The sequence below is a fragment of the Papio anubis genome, chromosome 20, assembly GCF_008728515.1.
Source record: "Papio anubis isolate 15944 chromosome 20, Panubis1.0, whole genome shotgun sequence".
Lineage (NCBI taxonomy): Eukaryota > Metazoa > Chordata > Mammalia > Primates > Cercopithecidae > Papio > Papio anubis.
In genome coordinates, this window is record NC_044995.1 from 27174474 (window position 1) to 27188535 (window position 14062).

Here is a 14062-nt window from a genome sequence, read left to right on the forward strand (position 1 = left end):
AAGCCTTCTTTCATCTTCACAACCAACCTTTGAGATAGGTATTCTTATCTCCATCCTCAGACGAGGACACCAGGGCTCAGAGGGCATCAGTCACTTGCCCAAGTGACTCCAGCAATTGGAGGACTTGGGATCACACTTAGGCTGCCTGACTCAAGAGACCAGGCTCTTGCAAAGTATTTGAAACAAATGAGTTTAATGAATTCCACAAATTTCCAGGGGGCACATAATACAATCCAGGTGTAAAAAACATTGGGGGACTTTTGGTGCTACTGCAGCAGCCTGCTTGGCAAGAGATGGATGTGTGGCTGATAGGGAAACTGATAGGGTTTTCAACAAAGCCTGAAATTAATCGTACTTAATGAATGTGACTAACGTGATGAAAGAATGAGCGATTAAAATATTAGCACATCTGAACTTCTCCTCCCTGGCTAATTTCTTCTCCTCCCTAGGGTTACCATCTTTCAAAGAAGTAGGGGCACAGAATTACGGAAACGGGTTTTATGGAATGCCTTTTAAATGGCTTAGATTAAGGACAGTCTGTGCAGTTCTCAAGCGGCTGTCCATCTTCACATCTCGCTGCTCAAGCGAGGGACGTGGGCTGAGGGGAGAGGCTGAAACTGTCACGATGGCTGCAACTGGAAATGGGAAGCCAGGCATTTCCCGGGGTAATTGTGTGGAAACAGGAGATAGGCGTGGGATCCTTTCAGCAAGGAGGTGGCTGCCTTTCTGTGTGGGCAAGTGGCTGGGAGGCATGTTCCCTGGGGACGAGGCAAAGGCATCTTACTGGCTTTGCACATTATGCAGGATCATAGGCAGAATTACCCAGTGATAAATTTGTTTTGAGGATGACAAATGCAGAATCCTAGCACATTCACCTTAGAGCTCCCCTCCCTATCCGCACCCCCTACACACATTGCCCAGATGAACACATCAAGACTAGGGAAGAGGGCTGGGCGCTGTGGTTCGCACCTGTAATCCCAGCACTTTGAGAAGCTGTGGCGGGCGGATCACGTGAGGTCAAGAGTTTGAGACCAGCCTGGCCAACATGGCAAAACCCCATCTCTACTAAAAATACAAAAATTAGCTGGGCATGGTGGAATGTGCCTGTGATCCCAGCTACTCGGAAGGCTGAGGCAAAATTGCTTGAACCCAGGAGGCAGAGGCTGCAGTAAGCCGAGATCACACCACTGCACTCCAGCCTGGGCAACAGAGCAAAACTTCGTCTCAAAAAAAAAAAAAAAAAAAAAAAGCAAAAAGACTGTAGGGAACAGGAAGTATCTGGACTACAATTCACACTAGGAGATTCCCCTGCATATCGGTATTCTGCTTTGTTACTCTCCGGAATCAATCGATCATGCTTGTGCAAGGAATCATATAAACCTGAGGTCCCAAACTCGAGGCCTCAGCAGATAGGCAGGTAACGGAACTGAATGGACGCAGTGGGAAAGGACCTAGACCGCCAAGCAGGTACCTACCCTGGCTGACAGCACCCCACCGTCTTTCTCTATGTTGAGGACATGGGCCTCGAGTGGCTTAAAATAATGCAATTTTATTATTTTACAATTCTGGAGGTCTGAAGCCTAACACGGGTCTGTAGGGCTGCACTTCTTCTAGAGACTCTAAGGGAGACTGTTTCCTTTCCATTTCGAGCTCTACCTCTGCCTGCAGGCCCCTCCTCTGGCTCCACCCTCAAAGCCAGCAGTGTGGCATTTCTGTCCTCTCACCTCTTGCTTCCCTCCTCTAAGACCCTATGAACACGCTGCACCCACCCGGACAGTGCAGGAAGACTCTCTGATATGGTTTGGCTCTGTGTCCCCACCCAGATCTCACCTTGAATTGTTACAATCCCCTTGAATTGTAACCAAGACGGGACCAGGTGGAGGTGATGGTTCATGGGGGCGGTTTCCCCCATGTTGTTCTCATGATAGTGAGTTATCAAGAGATCTAATAGTTTTATAAGGGGTTTCCCCCTTTGCTGGGCTCTTATTCTTTCTCCTGCCACCCTGTGAAGAGGTCCCTCCTGCCATGATTGTAAATTTCCTGAGGGCGCCCCCAACCTGCTGTGCTGAGCTGTGAGTCAATTAAACCTCTTTTCTTTGTAAATTACCCAGTCTCAGGTATTTCTTCATAGCTGCATGACAAGGACTAATACACTCTCCCTATCTCAATCTCCAATCACAGCTACAATATTCCTTTGCCATGTAAAGTAACATATTCCCAGGTTCCAGGGATTAGGCTGTGGACATTTTTGTGGGGAGGCATTATTCCATCTACCACAGTTTGTATGTGGGAATACTCACAATTTGTAAATGCTAGCAAATAATTCTGAGGTTCATAGCACTGTGTATGCCAGATCACCAGGTGTCTCTGGGCAGAAATGAGTGGGGAGAGAGTGAATCTCCAGTCCATGACTTCTGACCTCTGATTTAAACAGTATTTGTTAAAAGGAAGGCTTGGCGTCGTGCTTCCTCCTGCCTTGTTCATACATACGCATTGCTTGTCAGACTTCCAGAGAACTGAGAAGCTTACCAAGCATTTATGTTCCCAGGCCTGTGGCTATTTTTTCCCCTCAGTTTACAAAACTAACAATGTTTGTTAAGCTCTCGTTGTATGCCAGTGTGCTAAATATTTCACATGGATTCTTTATTTTAATTTGCACAGCAATCTCATTTTTATCCCTGTTTTTTACAAATAAGAAATCTGACACTCAGTAACGTTGCCCAACATCACACAGGTAGTAAGGGGCAGAGCTGGCATGAAAGTCAGGCTGTCTGGCTCCAGAGTGAGCTGATACATGAAAGCTAAAACCCTCTTCAGTTAAATAACAACCACTGAGGGGTTGCAGTGGTGTGCACCTGTAGTCCCAGCTACTCTGGAGGCTAAGGTAGGAGGATTGCTTGAGGCCAGGAGTTTGAGACCAGCCTGGGCAACATAGCAAGACCCTCATCTACCAAGTGGAACCCAGGCTGGCCTACAGAAGTCCAAGTTCCAGTATGCCTGCCACTCCTGGACGTTGCCCTCCTTCTTCCACAAGAGGACAGATGTTCCACTATACGATTACCCTTCTCTCTGCTGCAACACTGGACTAGAACCACTACCAGATGGGTGCTTATCAATCTGTCTTTGGGCAGGTCATTTGTCTTCTCTGAGTCTTAGTTTCTTCATCTAGAAAATAGAAAGTTATTATTATTATGGATATTTACATACGGTGTGCCAGGCACAGTTCTAGGCATTTTACATATATTAATCCATTTCATCCTTAAAATAACTCTCTAGGGTAGACCCTGTTATTATCTCTGTTTTGCAAGAGAAAGACTGAGAGGCACACACAGAGATTAAATAACTTGCCCTAGGGCACAGCTAGTGAGTGGTGAAACTAAAATTGAACGCAGGAAGTCGGGAGATAATTCCTATTCTGTTCACCCAACTGGGACATTGTGAAGGTTTTGTGAAGACTCCTTCATTCATTCATTCACTCGTTCATTCATTCATTTTTCATTTACTCTTACCAACTCAGAAGACAGTTGCGGTATTATTTCATGTGAAGCACTCAAACCATGCATGGTGTGTGACAACTTCTCTGGAAATGTCTTTTATCCTAAGGTTGTTGCCAGGGGAGAGCACTGAGCCAGCTGTGTGATGAGCCTGGCCAGGGTGGCCCCTGAGGAGGCAGCCCCCAGTCGTGAGAGTACAATATAGTCCCTTGGGCTATAAGGCTAGGAAAAGTCCAGGCCCTAAGAGGAGTCATAGGAAGGTCAAAGGGGAAAACTGTCAGTACACTTTGGACATGGCGTGAGGAATAACGGTGAGTCAGCAAGGATCAAGGGAAGGCTTCTTAGAGGAGGTGGCATTTCGGATAAAAACACCACCAGCAAATCCTCACTTGGTGCTGCCTGTGTGCTGGGCCTGCTTGTAGGTGCTTTACACATTTCAGTACATTTACTCCTCGCAGTAACTTTACAACACACATGGCATCATTACTGCCCCCTTTTGGCAGGCGAGGAAACTGAGGCACAGAGAGGTGAAGGAACTTGCCCAGATTACAGAGCCCATGCACAGCACAGAGCCAATTCTGTGCACTGCTTATATTAACATTTACTTAATATTTAAATCATTTTTGACCTAAATAAATGAAAAACTTTATCTCAGTATAGTACAGAATAGAAAACCAGTATGGAAAGAAAATCAATACTATGAACCATACAACAAAATCACTCTAGACTCAGTTGTCTGATAAGAGCTTCTAATTCAAGATCTTTTCTGTTAAAAGTGGGAGATAAGTGTAGAGAGGAATTAAAGATATATTAGGATCAAACTGAGGCCAAGTGCATTGGCTCATGCCTATAATCCCAGTACTTTGGGAGGCGGAGACAGGATTCCTTGGGGCCAGGAGTTTGAGACTGGACTAGGCAATATAGTGAGACCCCATCTGTACGTGTGTGTGTGTGTGTGTATGTGTGTGTGTTTTAATTAAAGATGTATTAGTACCAAACTGAGACTTTCTCATTGGTGCAATCAGGATTGAAAGAGAAAAACAAAACAAAACAAAACAAAAACGTTCTCACGATGTGATGGAAGGTGAATGAGCCAACTCTGCATCCTCTAAAATTCTAAAATCTTACTTGGGGAAACAGTGGTGTCACTGAAGAGCCCAGACTCAGGAGACAGATTACCCTGCTTCACATTTTGCTGGTTATCCAGTTCCGGGAAAAGAATCTCTCTACACCGCGGTTTCTTCATGGGCAAAATGCTGATACTAATAGCTCTGACTTCATAGAGACCTTGATAACAAATGAAAGAAGGTAGGTATAATAAAACACAAAACCAAATACACAGCGAATGATTAATAAACATAATTCATTAGCATTATCGAGTTTTGCACAGATGCCTCTGGCCTTTTTGTTGTTGTTGCTGTTAGACGAAGATAATAAAAATCATCATAGTAAAAACATAGCGATTACTATGTGCCGGACTTTGTCCTAGTTGAGATATAGTACCATCCTAAGTTAAACTATAATCGTTTATTGTTATCTTTAGGTCTTCCTGGATGACATTTTTACTCTAAAGGATCGTAAAGTCGGCCCATCGGACGTCACTGGAGTCCCCTGTTCAGCCCTCTCTTTCTTCTGGGCATCTCTCGGGACACAGACCAAGTGGCACCGGGACTGACAGGTGGGCCGCAAGCCCCGCCCCCAGCGAGGGCTTGTAGCCGCGTCCCCTGACGCAGCGCCTCTCCAGGTTTGCCCCGCCCTGCAGGACTTACTTTCCGGCGGCGCGCTGACGCCACGCGTTCCGCGCCTCTTCGCGCCTGCGCCATGGTTGGAAGGTCGTCCCTGTGACCGGCTTGGCGGTTGGAGCAGCTGTCGCCATGTTGTCGGTCGCAGCCCGCTCGGGACCGTTCGCGCCCGTCCTGTCGGCCACGTCCCGCGGGGTGGCGGGCGCGCTGCGGCCCTTGGTGCAGGCCACGGTGCCCGCCACCCCGAAGCCGCCTGTGCTGGACCTGAAGCGGCCCTTACTCAGCCGGGAGTCGCTGAGCGGCCAGGCCGTGCGCCGGCCTTTGGTCGCCTCCGTGGGCCTCAATGGTGAGCCGGGGCGAGGGCCACAAGCGGGGCTGAGGGTCTCTCGGTGCCCGCTCCTCTGGCCCCCAGCAGGGAGCGGCCGCGGGTGCACGAGCGGAGCCTGAATCAGGTCGGGCTGGGCGGCCTCCGCGACGCTGGTCATGGCACCCGGGCCCGGGTTGTCTTTCGGGGGCCGGCCTGGACTCGCGTCCGCCGGCTCCACCGGGTTCCTTCTCGGCCAAGTTCACGAGCTCTGAAGTCCCGCTGCTCCAGCCACCTCTGAGGGGTTTTGTTGCTTGCAGGTCGTTTGACCTTGGGCAAGTTTCTAAACGTACTTCCTGTGAAATGGATTCATATCTTTACCGATTTTGTAGGGGTGTCGTGAGGCTTAGATGGAGGAATTCTACGTAAAGCCATTAGCACAGTTTGGGCACTTACATGCTTAAGAAGTGGAAACTTACTAATACTTGGGAAGTTGGTCTTCTCACCACTACCGACCCCTTCAGTGTCCTTCCCCTTCACCCCCCCCCCACGAAAAAAAAAAAAAAAGACATACACAAGGTCAGTTACAGTGTAGTGTCACAACATAATCAGTCCTCAAGAACGGGCAGAGATTGATGACTTTTACATTTTACAGATGAGAAAACAGATGAAGTAGACTAACTCGCACCAGGATCCGTGGTGTGGACATGTGGTAGCAGGGATTTGACAAGACGGATTGTCGTAGCCACTGAGCTCTTCGCAGGGGCTGTTCTACACCCTCTGTCCTTAGATCCCGGTTTATCTTCTTTGCCTCGCCTTCCATCTTTACTTGGCCCGGTATCGGAGATAGAGAAATGGCAGCCTGTGGGCAGTGTGCCTGCAGGCTTTGTAGTTTTCAGAAAAACTGTAAAGACTAACGCCATCTCTTAAAATGCTGGAAGCTGGCAATACTGGGATCTAGTTTCTACTTGGGAAAAGTCCGTAGTGTGCTGTGTAGTGGCCGTCCCCACAGTTGGAACAAGTGGTCTTCTCCAGTTTGTCACAGTCTTTACCAGGTCTGCATGTTTCATTGTGTTACCAGCTTGGCTCCATTGATAGCTGTGTGTGACTCTTCCCCTACGAGCTAACCAAATTGCCGGACACTTTTCTTTTTACTCTGCCTTCACTCACCCTGGGCTCTGCACTTTCTCCATGGTCCTTCCACTAAGTTGCTACATGTCCACATGTTTTCCTTACCCATCTTTTCAATCTCAGTTAAGGATCAGGTGAATAAAGTTTTTATTTGCTGATTTGTCTGTCTTTGTAGCACATACACTTTACACTCTGTATTGTGTTTATTGGTAACTCCTCCAACCTTGGGCTTAAGGGCATAGAAAAGGTAATGTCTTCTTTATTTTTCTATCTTTCACAGCGTCGGATTTCGTATACAGTTAGTGCAAAGTATTTGTGAATGAATGAGTGTTAAGGGGCACCAATGGGTTTTGAAGAAACTGTCCATGGCGGGTGTAGAGTACCCTAGCCCATCCTTGGGACCTGGAGGTGAGAAGGAAGGAAGGAGAACATTTCAATAGCAACAGAAAAGCATCTTTGGAATTTGTCGTATTGCTAGAGTTTCTTCAAAAAATTGGAGGCTCACCTGACTTAAGAAATTTTTTTTAGAAACAGGCAAATAATGTAGGACCATGAGGCAAAAACCTTTTCTGTAATCATTTCAGCCTGTAATTTAAGTTCACGTTATAACCTGTCTAGGTTTATGGAAAGATGGTTAATGGAAGGGGAGGGGTTGGATCTGGGGAAGATTGTTGAGTTGGAGAGGAAGGTTGTACTATTTTCTTGCAGATTTCCAAGGCGCATTGGAGCTCACCTTAAAATAAAACTTGTTTTGTTAAAATTCCTTAAATTTTATCCTTTAAGTGTTTGATTTTGCTTTAGGTTAGAATTAAATCTAGCATCTTACTAAAAGGCAGAGCTACTGCAGCTCATGTAAGTATTTGGAGAATGATTTATGCAATAGGGCAATTTAATTTCTGAAAGGATTCTTGGTGGTGTAGCCTACTAAAGTGTAACCAGGTAGGTAGAGTGGGAGGAGACTCTTGCCACCTAATCTCTGAATGAGAAGTGCAAAGCCATTTTATTGAATTTTCTTACACATTTCCTTGAATAGTGTTAAGGATTGTGGATACTGTTTTTAGTGTAGAAGTATGAACTTTTGATTCCTTTATCTCTTAGGTAGGAAACACATCTTTTCTGTAATCCCAGGTAGAGCTAGGAGCAAGTAATTTATGCTTAATTCCAAATGTCAGTGTATACTGGCAGGTTAGCATTTATTTGTTAAGAGTAGTAGTATAGGATGTAATGTCACTTTGACTCCACAGATTCTGGGATGTGAATCTCAAGTTGCCATTATCTGTGTCCTGGTCTTCAGGAAATGATTGAGTTAGTCAGAAAAGCATATAGAGTGATTTTGATAGGTTTCACTATTGTTTGTGAATACTTCTGGCTTCCATAAAGTTATTGACTGGAGAATCATGTGAAAAGCAGTTCAAGTATTCCGTATGGTAATGTTTGACTACTCAAGGAAGTACAGTATATTAGGAAGATATCCTAGTAGAAGAAGGTAGAATTGCAGTTTATTACAATAAAAATGCATCTTAAAAGAAATCTTTGTTTTGGAAACACGTTTTCTAAAAGAGGAATTTTTAGTGTCCCCTTTTTTAAAAAGGAAACTTTGTGGCAGATTTCTTAAGATGAATGTACAATCTGCAAAGAGGTTTGCTTCCTGATACATACTTAGAGGTGGTACTAGTTAAAAAAGTTTTTTGGTCAGGTATTTAAAAGTAGTATGGGAGAGAAGGATGTAACTGTGTCGTGTTTTTGTGTTTTAAACTACCAAAGAAACTACTCGCTCCCAAAGTACTACATAGTAATTATTTAACATTCATTTGGGCTCTTTTATGGCCTACACTAGAAGTGCCCCAGTTGAGAGAACTGCAGCAGTGAAAAGGAAAGATAATACCCCTGCTTTTACCGTAACTGTTGCCCTTTAGTGAATAGGGGGAGATATGAAAATTTTGTCCTTTTTTCCCCTCGCTAAATCGAAATAATTAGTTCTTTTGCAGATTTCATTGTATTTTGAGAGCTCTGATAAGGATGTCTTTCTCTGCTTATTAGTGGTTTTAAGTTAAAGTAATACTATTTATACCCTAGAGTATAAAATAGAAACCTTAATTTTTCTGCAACTAGAGTTATACAGTTCACAGGATGTTTATTATTGTGTCATTATTGTTTTATGGATTGTTAACAGTTTTTTTCCGAGAATATAGATTGGACTATAAGGGGCGGACATTTGCATTAATAAGGTGATCACACGTCAGCTTACTGTGTGGACTAGATGAGTTTTAGGGCCTCCTTCTAATCCAGAGAGTATGGGAGGTATTTAGCATGATTTATATAGCATGTCTTGGCAGTTGAATTTTTGGAAATTTTGAAGTATTACTGTTTATTTTGCTGTTTAACGTTTTTAGCGCGATGCACTGAGATGTTGTGAATCCTGAATCAGCAATGTTCAACCAACCAGGAGTAGCTCAATTTACAAATAGTATCTTGTGATTTCATACCAATCTGATAGGTAGTGGTTCACTTCATTTCATTTTTGAGATTTTATATACTAGCACTGCCAATTTGACTTGTTCTGAGACCCAGTGAGTGCCATGTTTCACATTTTTAGAATTTGATTTTTTACCTGTGGATCCATAAAAGACTGTTTCTTGATGTATACTCCTTTCAGGATACTCATCTAATTGTGTTTTTTAACCTTCTGCTTGTCTTGCAGTCCCTGCTTCTGTTTGTTATTCCCACACAGACGTCAAGGTGCCTGACTTCTATGACTACCGCCGCCTTGAAGTTTTAGATAGTACGAAGTCTTCCAGAGAGAGCAGCGAGGCTAGGAAAGGTTTCTCCTATTTGGTAACTGCAGTAACTACTGTGGGTGTTGCATATGCTGCCAAGAATGCCGTCACCCAGTTCATTTCCTCCATGAGTGCTTCTGCTGATGTGTTGGCCATGGCGAAAATCGAAATCAATTTATCCGATATTCCAGAAGGCAAGAACATGACTTTCAAATGGAGAGGCAAACCCCTGTTTGTGCGTCATAGAACCCAGAAGGAAATTGAGCAGGAAGCTGCAGTTGAATTGTCCCAGTTGAGGGACCCACAGCATGATCTAGATCGAGTAAAGAAACCTGAATGGGTTATCCTGATAGGCATTTGCACTCATCTTGGTTGTGTACCCATTGCAAATGCAGGAGATTTTGGTGGTTTTTACTGCCCTTGCCATGGGTCACATTATGATGTATCTGGCAGGATCAGATTGGGCCCTGCTCCTCTCAACCTTGAAGTCCCCCCATATGAGTTCACCAGTGATGATATGGTGGTTGTTGGTTAGAGACTTGGACTCAAGTCATAGGCTTCTTTCAGTCTTTATGTCACCTTAGAAGACTTATTTGAGAGCAAGCCTTCTGTACCTGAAGTTGATTTGAAATATGTAAGAATTGATGATGTGTTTGCAACATTAATGTGAAGTAAATTGAATATAATGTTGAATACTTTCAAGCATTCACTTAATAAAGCCACTGTTAAGCATTGTTGTGCTCAGTCATACACTTGAAAGGTACAATGTCTTTTAGCTAATTCTAATTAAAAATTACAGACTGGTGTACAATATACTTGTGAAATCTGTAACTGACTTTATCTTTTTGCCCAAATATTTGCTTCCTGCTTTGCGTCAGGGACACAGATTCTGCAGAGCTCATTGTTGGAATGAAGTAAAATTAACGTGTCATCTCTAAGTCCTGGGAGGTATCTATGGCATTGACAGAAACAGTAGTATCTAGGTATTTCTTATTCACCGGACTTGGTAAGAGTACTCGCTATGCGTTTCCTCCCTACTGTGTAAGCTGTGTGATACTGTCAGCTCTAATCTGTGGGAAAGAGTCCTGAATGAGGCATTAGTAGCTCTGAGGGTTTATCTTCAGGTCTGGTCTGCTGGTTTTTCTCCTTAAGTGACAGGCCAGGAAATTTTATTAGTCCCTTATGAGTGTAAATTAATACTTAAAAATCCTTTAGTCTTAATAGGCAGTGATGGGATATTATCTGAGAGAAGCTTTCCAAAATGAGAGTGCTCTGCCATTTCTTTCATTTCGTGTGTGGATCGTTATGTCCCCAAAGCTCCTGCATCCACTCTATCAGGAGGCAGAAAGGGAGCATCTGAGACCTAACATTGCCTGCATGCAGAAGTGGTCCTGCTGGGTTTGTTTCTGTAGTGATGACACAATGTTTTTTCCTGTTGGGTTTACAGTCACTCAGCACTTTTCACTGTAAGATGGTGTGCAGAGCACATCAGAATTCACATCCTATTTTCTTCTGCCTCCAATTATGCAGGTGAAACAAGACTCAGGTCTACTTTCTCCTGGGATATGGGAGTGGGCTTTGTCCTTTGAGAATCACAGCCACTTTTTGATGCGTTTGTCTTTACTGTTTGGAGGTGGGCCAGTCATATGCTTTACTGAGTCCACCTGATGATCTCATGTACACTTTTTTAAAATTGCAAAAGTGGTTAGGTTAGGTCTGCCCAAAGGGAACTGACCATCCAGGATTCCAGTCTTTGAAGTTAATAGCTGTGTGTTGACAGAAAAAAGAAAATGTCAAACTTTCTATGCTTGTGAGTAGATACTAGTCTTTGCTTCACTTTTACCATTCTAGAAATGAAATTAGCATGTATGATAATTGGTGGGACACAGAAGTATTTTATATTCTGTGTCTCTAGATAGTGGAGGCACTCTTTGGATTGGGGGTTGGAGGAGGGGTTGGTGGCAAGAGTTGGAACGTGAAACATTGAGTTGTGATGGGAACACAGGTCCACACACTAAAAAACTTGTGCTGCTAAAAATGTCAACAGCATCCCCTCCCTATAAATACTGATACCCCTTATCACCTCCCACCCCGAAGTGATACCTTGAAATTCTATATGGCAGTGGAGGACAGAAGTAGGAAGTTTGCAGGTCCCTAAGGTACTCAGTGCCGGAATTGCTGTATTTGGTGGCTGCTTACTTCATCTATCATATTTAGAGTTGGATGGTGGGATGCTGTTAAATCCTTGTAGCCCATTTAGTTTTTAAAGAAGGCTTTGTTCCACAAGTGACAGGACAAGTCAAGTCACTTCATGCTACTTTGCTGAATGGATACGGCAGACCTGTGTTACATTTTTACCATTCTGTGAAAACAAAATCGTAGATATTAGGGGGAAATGACTTATAGAATAAACCTGACCAGTCAGCACCCTGACATCAGATCATTTACATGTACTGCATTTTATTGGGGATAATTCTTGGGACAATCTTGAGAGCCAAGCTTTTTCATTATGCTTTAAAAAGTGTTATAAAAATGGCCTTTTTGAAAATGTTGCATTATTTGTTAAAGATAACATCAAATTTTCTTTGGTCTTTTCTGAGTATACCCTTGTAAAATCTTTGACTCAATCAGGGTGTGTAGAGGGCATTTGTCCTGATTGGATCAAAATGTGCTTTAGTATCCTCATTTTTCTAAACTGTAGAAACATAGTATTTAAATATCAGAAGTAATTCTTCATTCTCACAGTATTAAATTTCATTTTCTGTATTTTCATGTCATTTGAATTTCATTGCATTTTGTATATTAACCCAAAATAATGTTTGTATTTTTTGGACTGTTATCCTTAGTCGACTGTTCTAACACAATTTATCACCACCTCCCCTCAACCACTTCCCTAGGTTTCATATTCTTGTGCTTACTGGGCATCTGTGTTTGGATGTCCTGTTAACACCTTAAACTGTCTGAAACGAAAAGATGTCATCTCTGTTTCCCATGAACCAGCTTCTCTACTTCAGTCAGTGCCCTCTCCATCTACCTTGTTAACTACCCGGCAAAGCGAAAAACCTGCTAGTCTTCCCTGCCTCCTTTCCATTATCTCCTCTCCACTTTGTCCCAGATCAGTCCCCTAGTTCTGCCAATTTACTCTTCTTTTTTTTTTTTTTTTGAGACAGAGTCTCACTGTTGCTCACGCTGGAGTACAATGGCATGATCTTGGCTCACTGCAACCTCCACCTCCCAGGTTCAAGCAATTCTCCTGTCTCAGCCTCCTGAGTAGCTGGGATTACAGGCATACGCTGCCATGCCTGGTTAATATTTTGTATTTTAGTAGAGATGGGGTGTCACCGTGTTGCCCAGGCTGGTTTCAAACCACTGAGCTCAGGGAATCCACTTGCCTCAGCCTCCCAAAATGCTGGGATTACAGGCCTGAGTTACTGCATCCAGCCCACTAAGTTACTTATAACAAGACCATTACTGTCTGTGTCATCTGTAGCATTCTAATAATGGCTAATTTTTTGAGCACCTATTACTGACCATTATTAGGCTAAGTGTACGTTAAGTATATGGTCTTTCTTAATCTTTAAGAAACCCAGAATGTCAGGTAATGTTGCTATTTCTAGTTTACAGATGGGGAAACTGAGGCACGCCGAAATTTCTTTTCTACAACCATACCTGGTAGGTTTGTTGAGCCAAAATTTTTATTTTAACCCAGGGAGTCTCAAGTCCAGAGCCTATAACCTGATCCCCATTTTATACTCTAGCGTTTTAATTGAGGCTTTGTTAAGTCTTGCCTAGTCTACTGCAGTAAAACTCCAGATAGATCTTTTCTCCAATTCTGTCCCCATAAAATTTGTCCTCCGTGTAGCTGCCAAGTAGTGTGGAGGTTAAGAATATGACATTGGTTTTGGATTCCAGTCCTGGCTCTGCTATTTCCTAGATGTGTGACCTGACATAAATTATTCAATCCATTCCTCTTCCTTCATCTGAAAAATAATACCCACTCAGGGTTGTTTTAGGAAGTAGCACGTTAGTAAGTGTCAAGGGTATGTCAAAACTCCTTATACAAGGTCCTCACCTGCATCCCATCAGTAAACCCCTTGCTCTAGTAACAGAATTTACTTGTAACCTACATTCTTTGTAGTTTTCTCTCAGTCTCTTCCCAAGCTATCCCTTCTGCCTGTTGCCCTCTTCTTATCTTTATTTTAGCTATTTCATCCACTGCCTGCCTATCTGCTTAGGTGCAGCGCCGTGCAGGAAGCCTTCCCTGTCTCACAGGCCCTTTCCCAGTTAAGTTTTTCCAAAATAACCAGGAAATATCCATTGTGGTATTTATATTAACCTCTTTTGTAAAGCTCACGTTTCTGGTTTGTCTCCCTTCTGCCGCCAGACGGAGGGCTGAGGCCCACAGCAACTACTCAGCCATGGAGTTGTGTGCTCTAAATGAAAAAAAAAAAAAAAAAAAAAAAGTGAATTTCTGAGTGGCATTTGAAAGGAAGATTTTCCAAAGAGTATTGTGTAAACATCAGGACTGAAACAAAAAAAAAGAAAAAAATTAGTGTATCTCATCTTCCCAGGACTTGAGGTCGGAGGAGATATTACAGTATATTTTGGATTTAA

At 43.4% G+C, this 14062-nt stretch overlaps 1 protein-coding gene and 1 long non-coding RNA gene across 2 annotated transcripts; one reads left to right on the top strand and one right to left on the bottom strand.

Annotated features, from left to right (window-relative positions):
- Positions 1-1234: 1234 nt before the first annotated feature.
- Positions 1235-5375, bottom strand: LOC108583257. The gene is made up of 3 exons (XR_001897670.3): positions 5264-5375; positions 4623-4781; positions 1235-3165 (listed from the first exon to the last, which is right to left on the bottom strand). It is a non-coding gene; the product is annotated as an uncharacterized LOC108583257 (long non-coding RNA).
- LOC101026782 (cytochrome b-c1 complex subunit Rieske, mitochondrial) lies at positions 5265-10263 on the top strand. The gene is made up of 2 exons (XM_003915264.5): positions 5265-5582; positions 9373-10263. The coding sequence occupies exons 1-2, from the start codon at positions 5369-5371 to the stop codon at positions 9981-9983; spliced, it is 825 nt and encodes a 274-aa protein (XP_003915313.2). The 5' UTR covers positions 5265-5368; the 3' UTR covers positions 9984-10263.
- The last annotated feature ends 3799 nt before the right edge of the window (positions 10264-14062 follow it).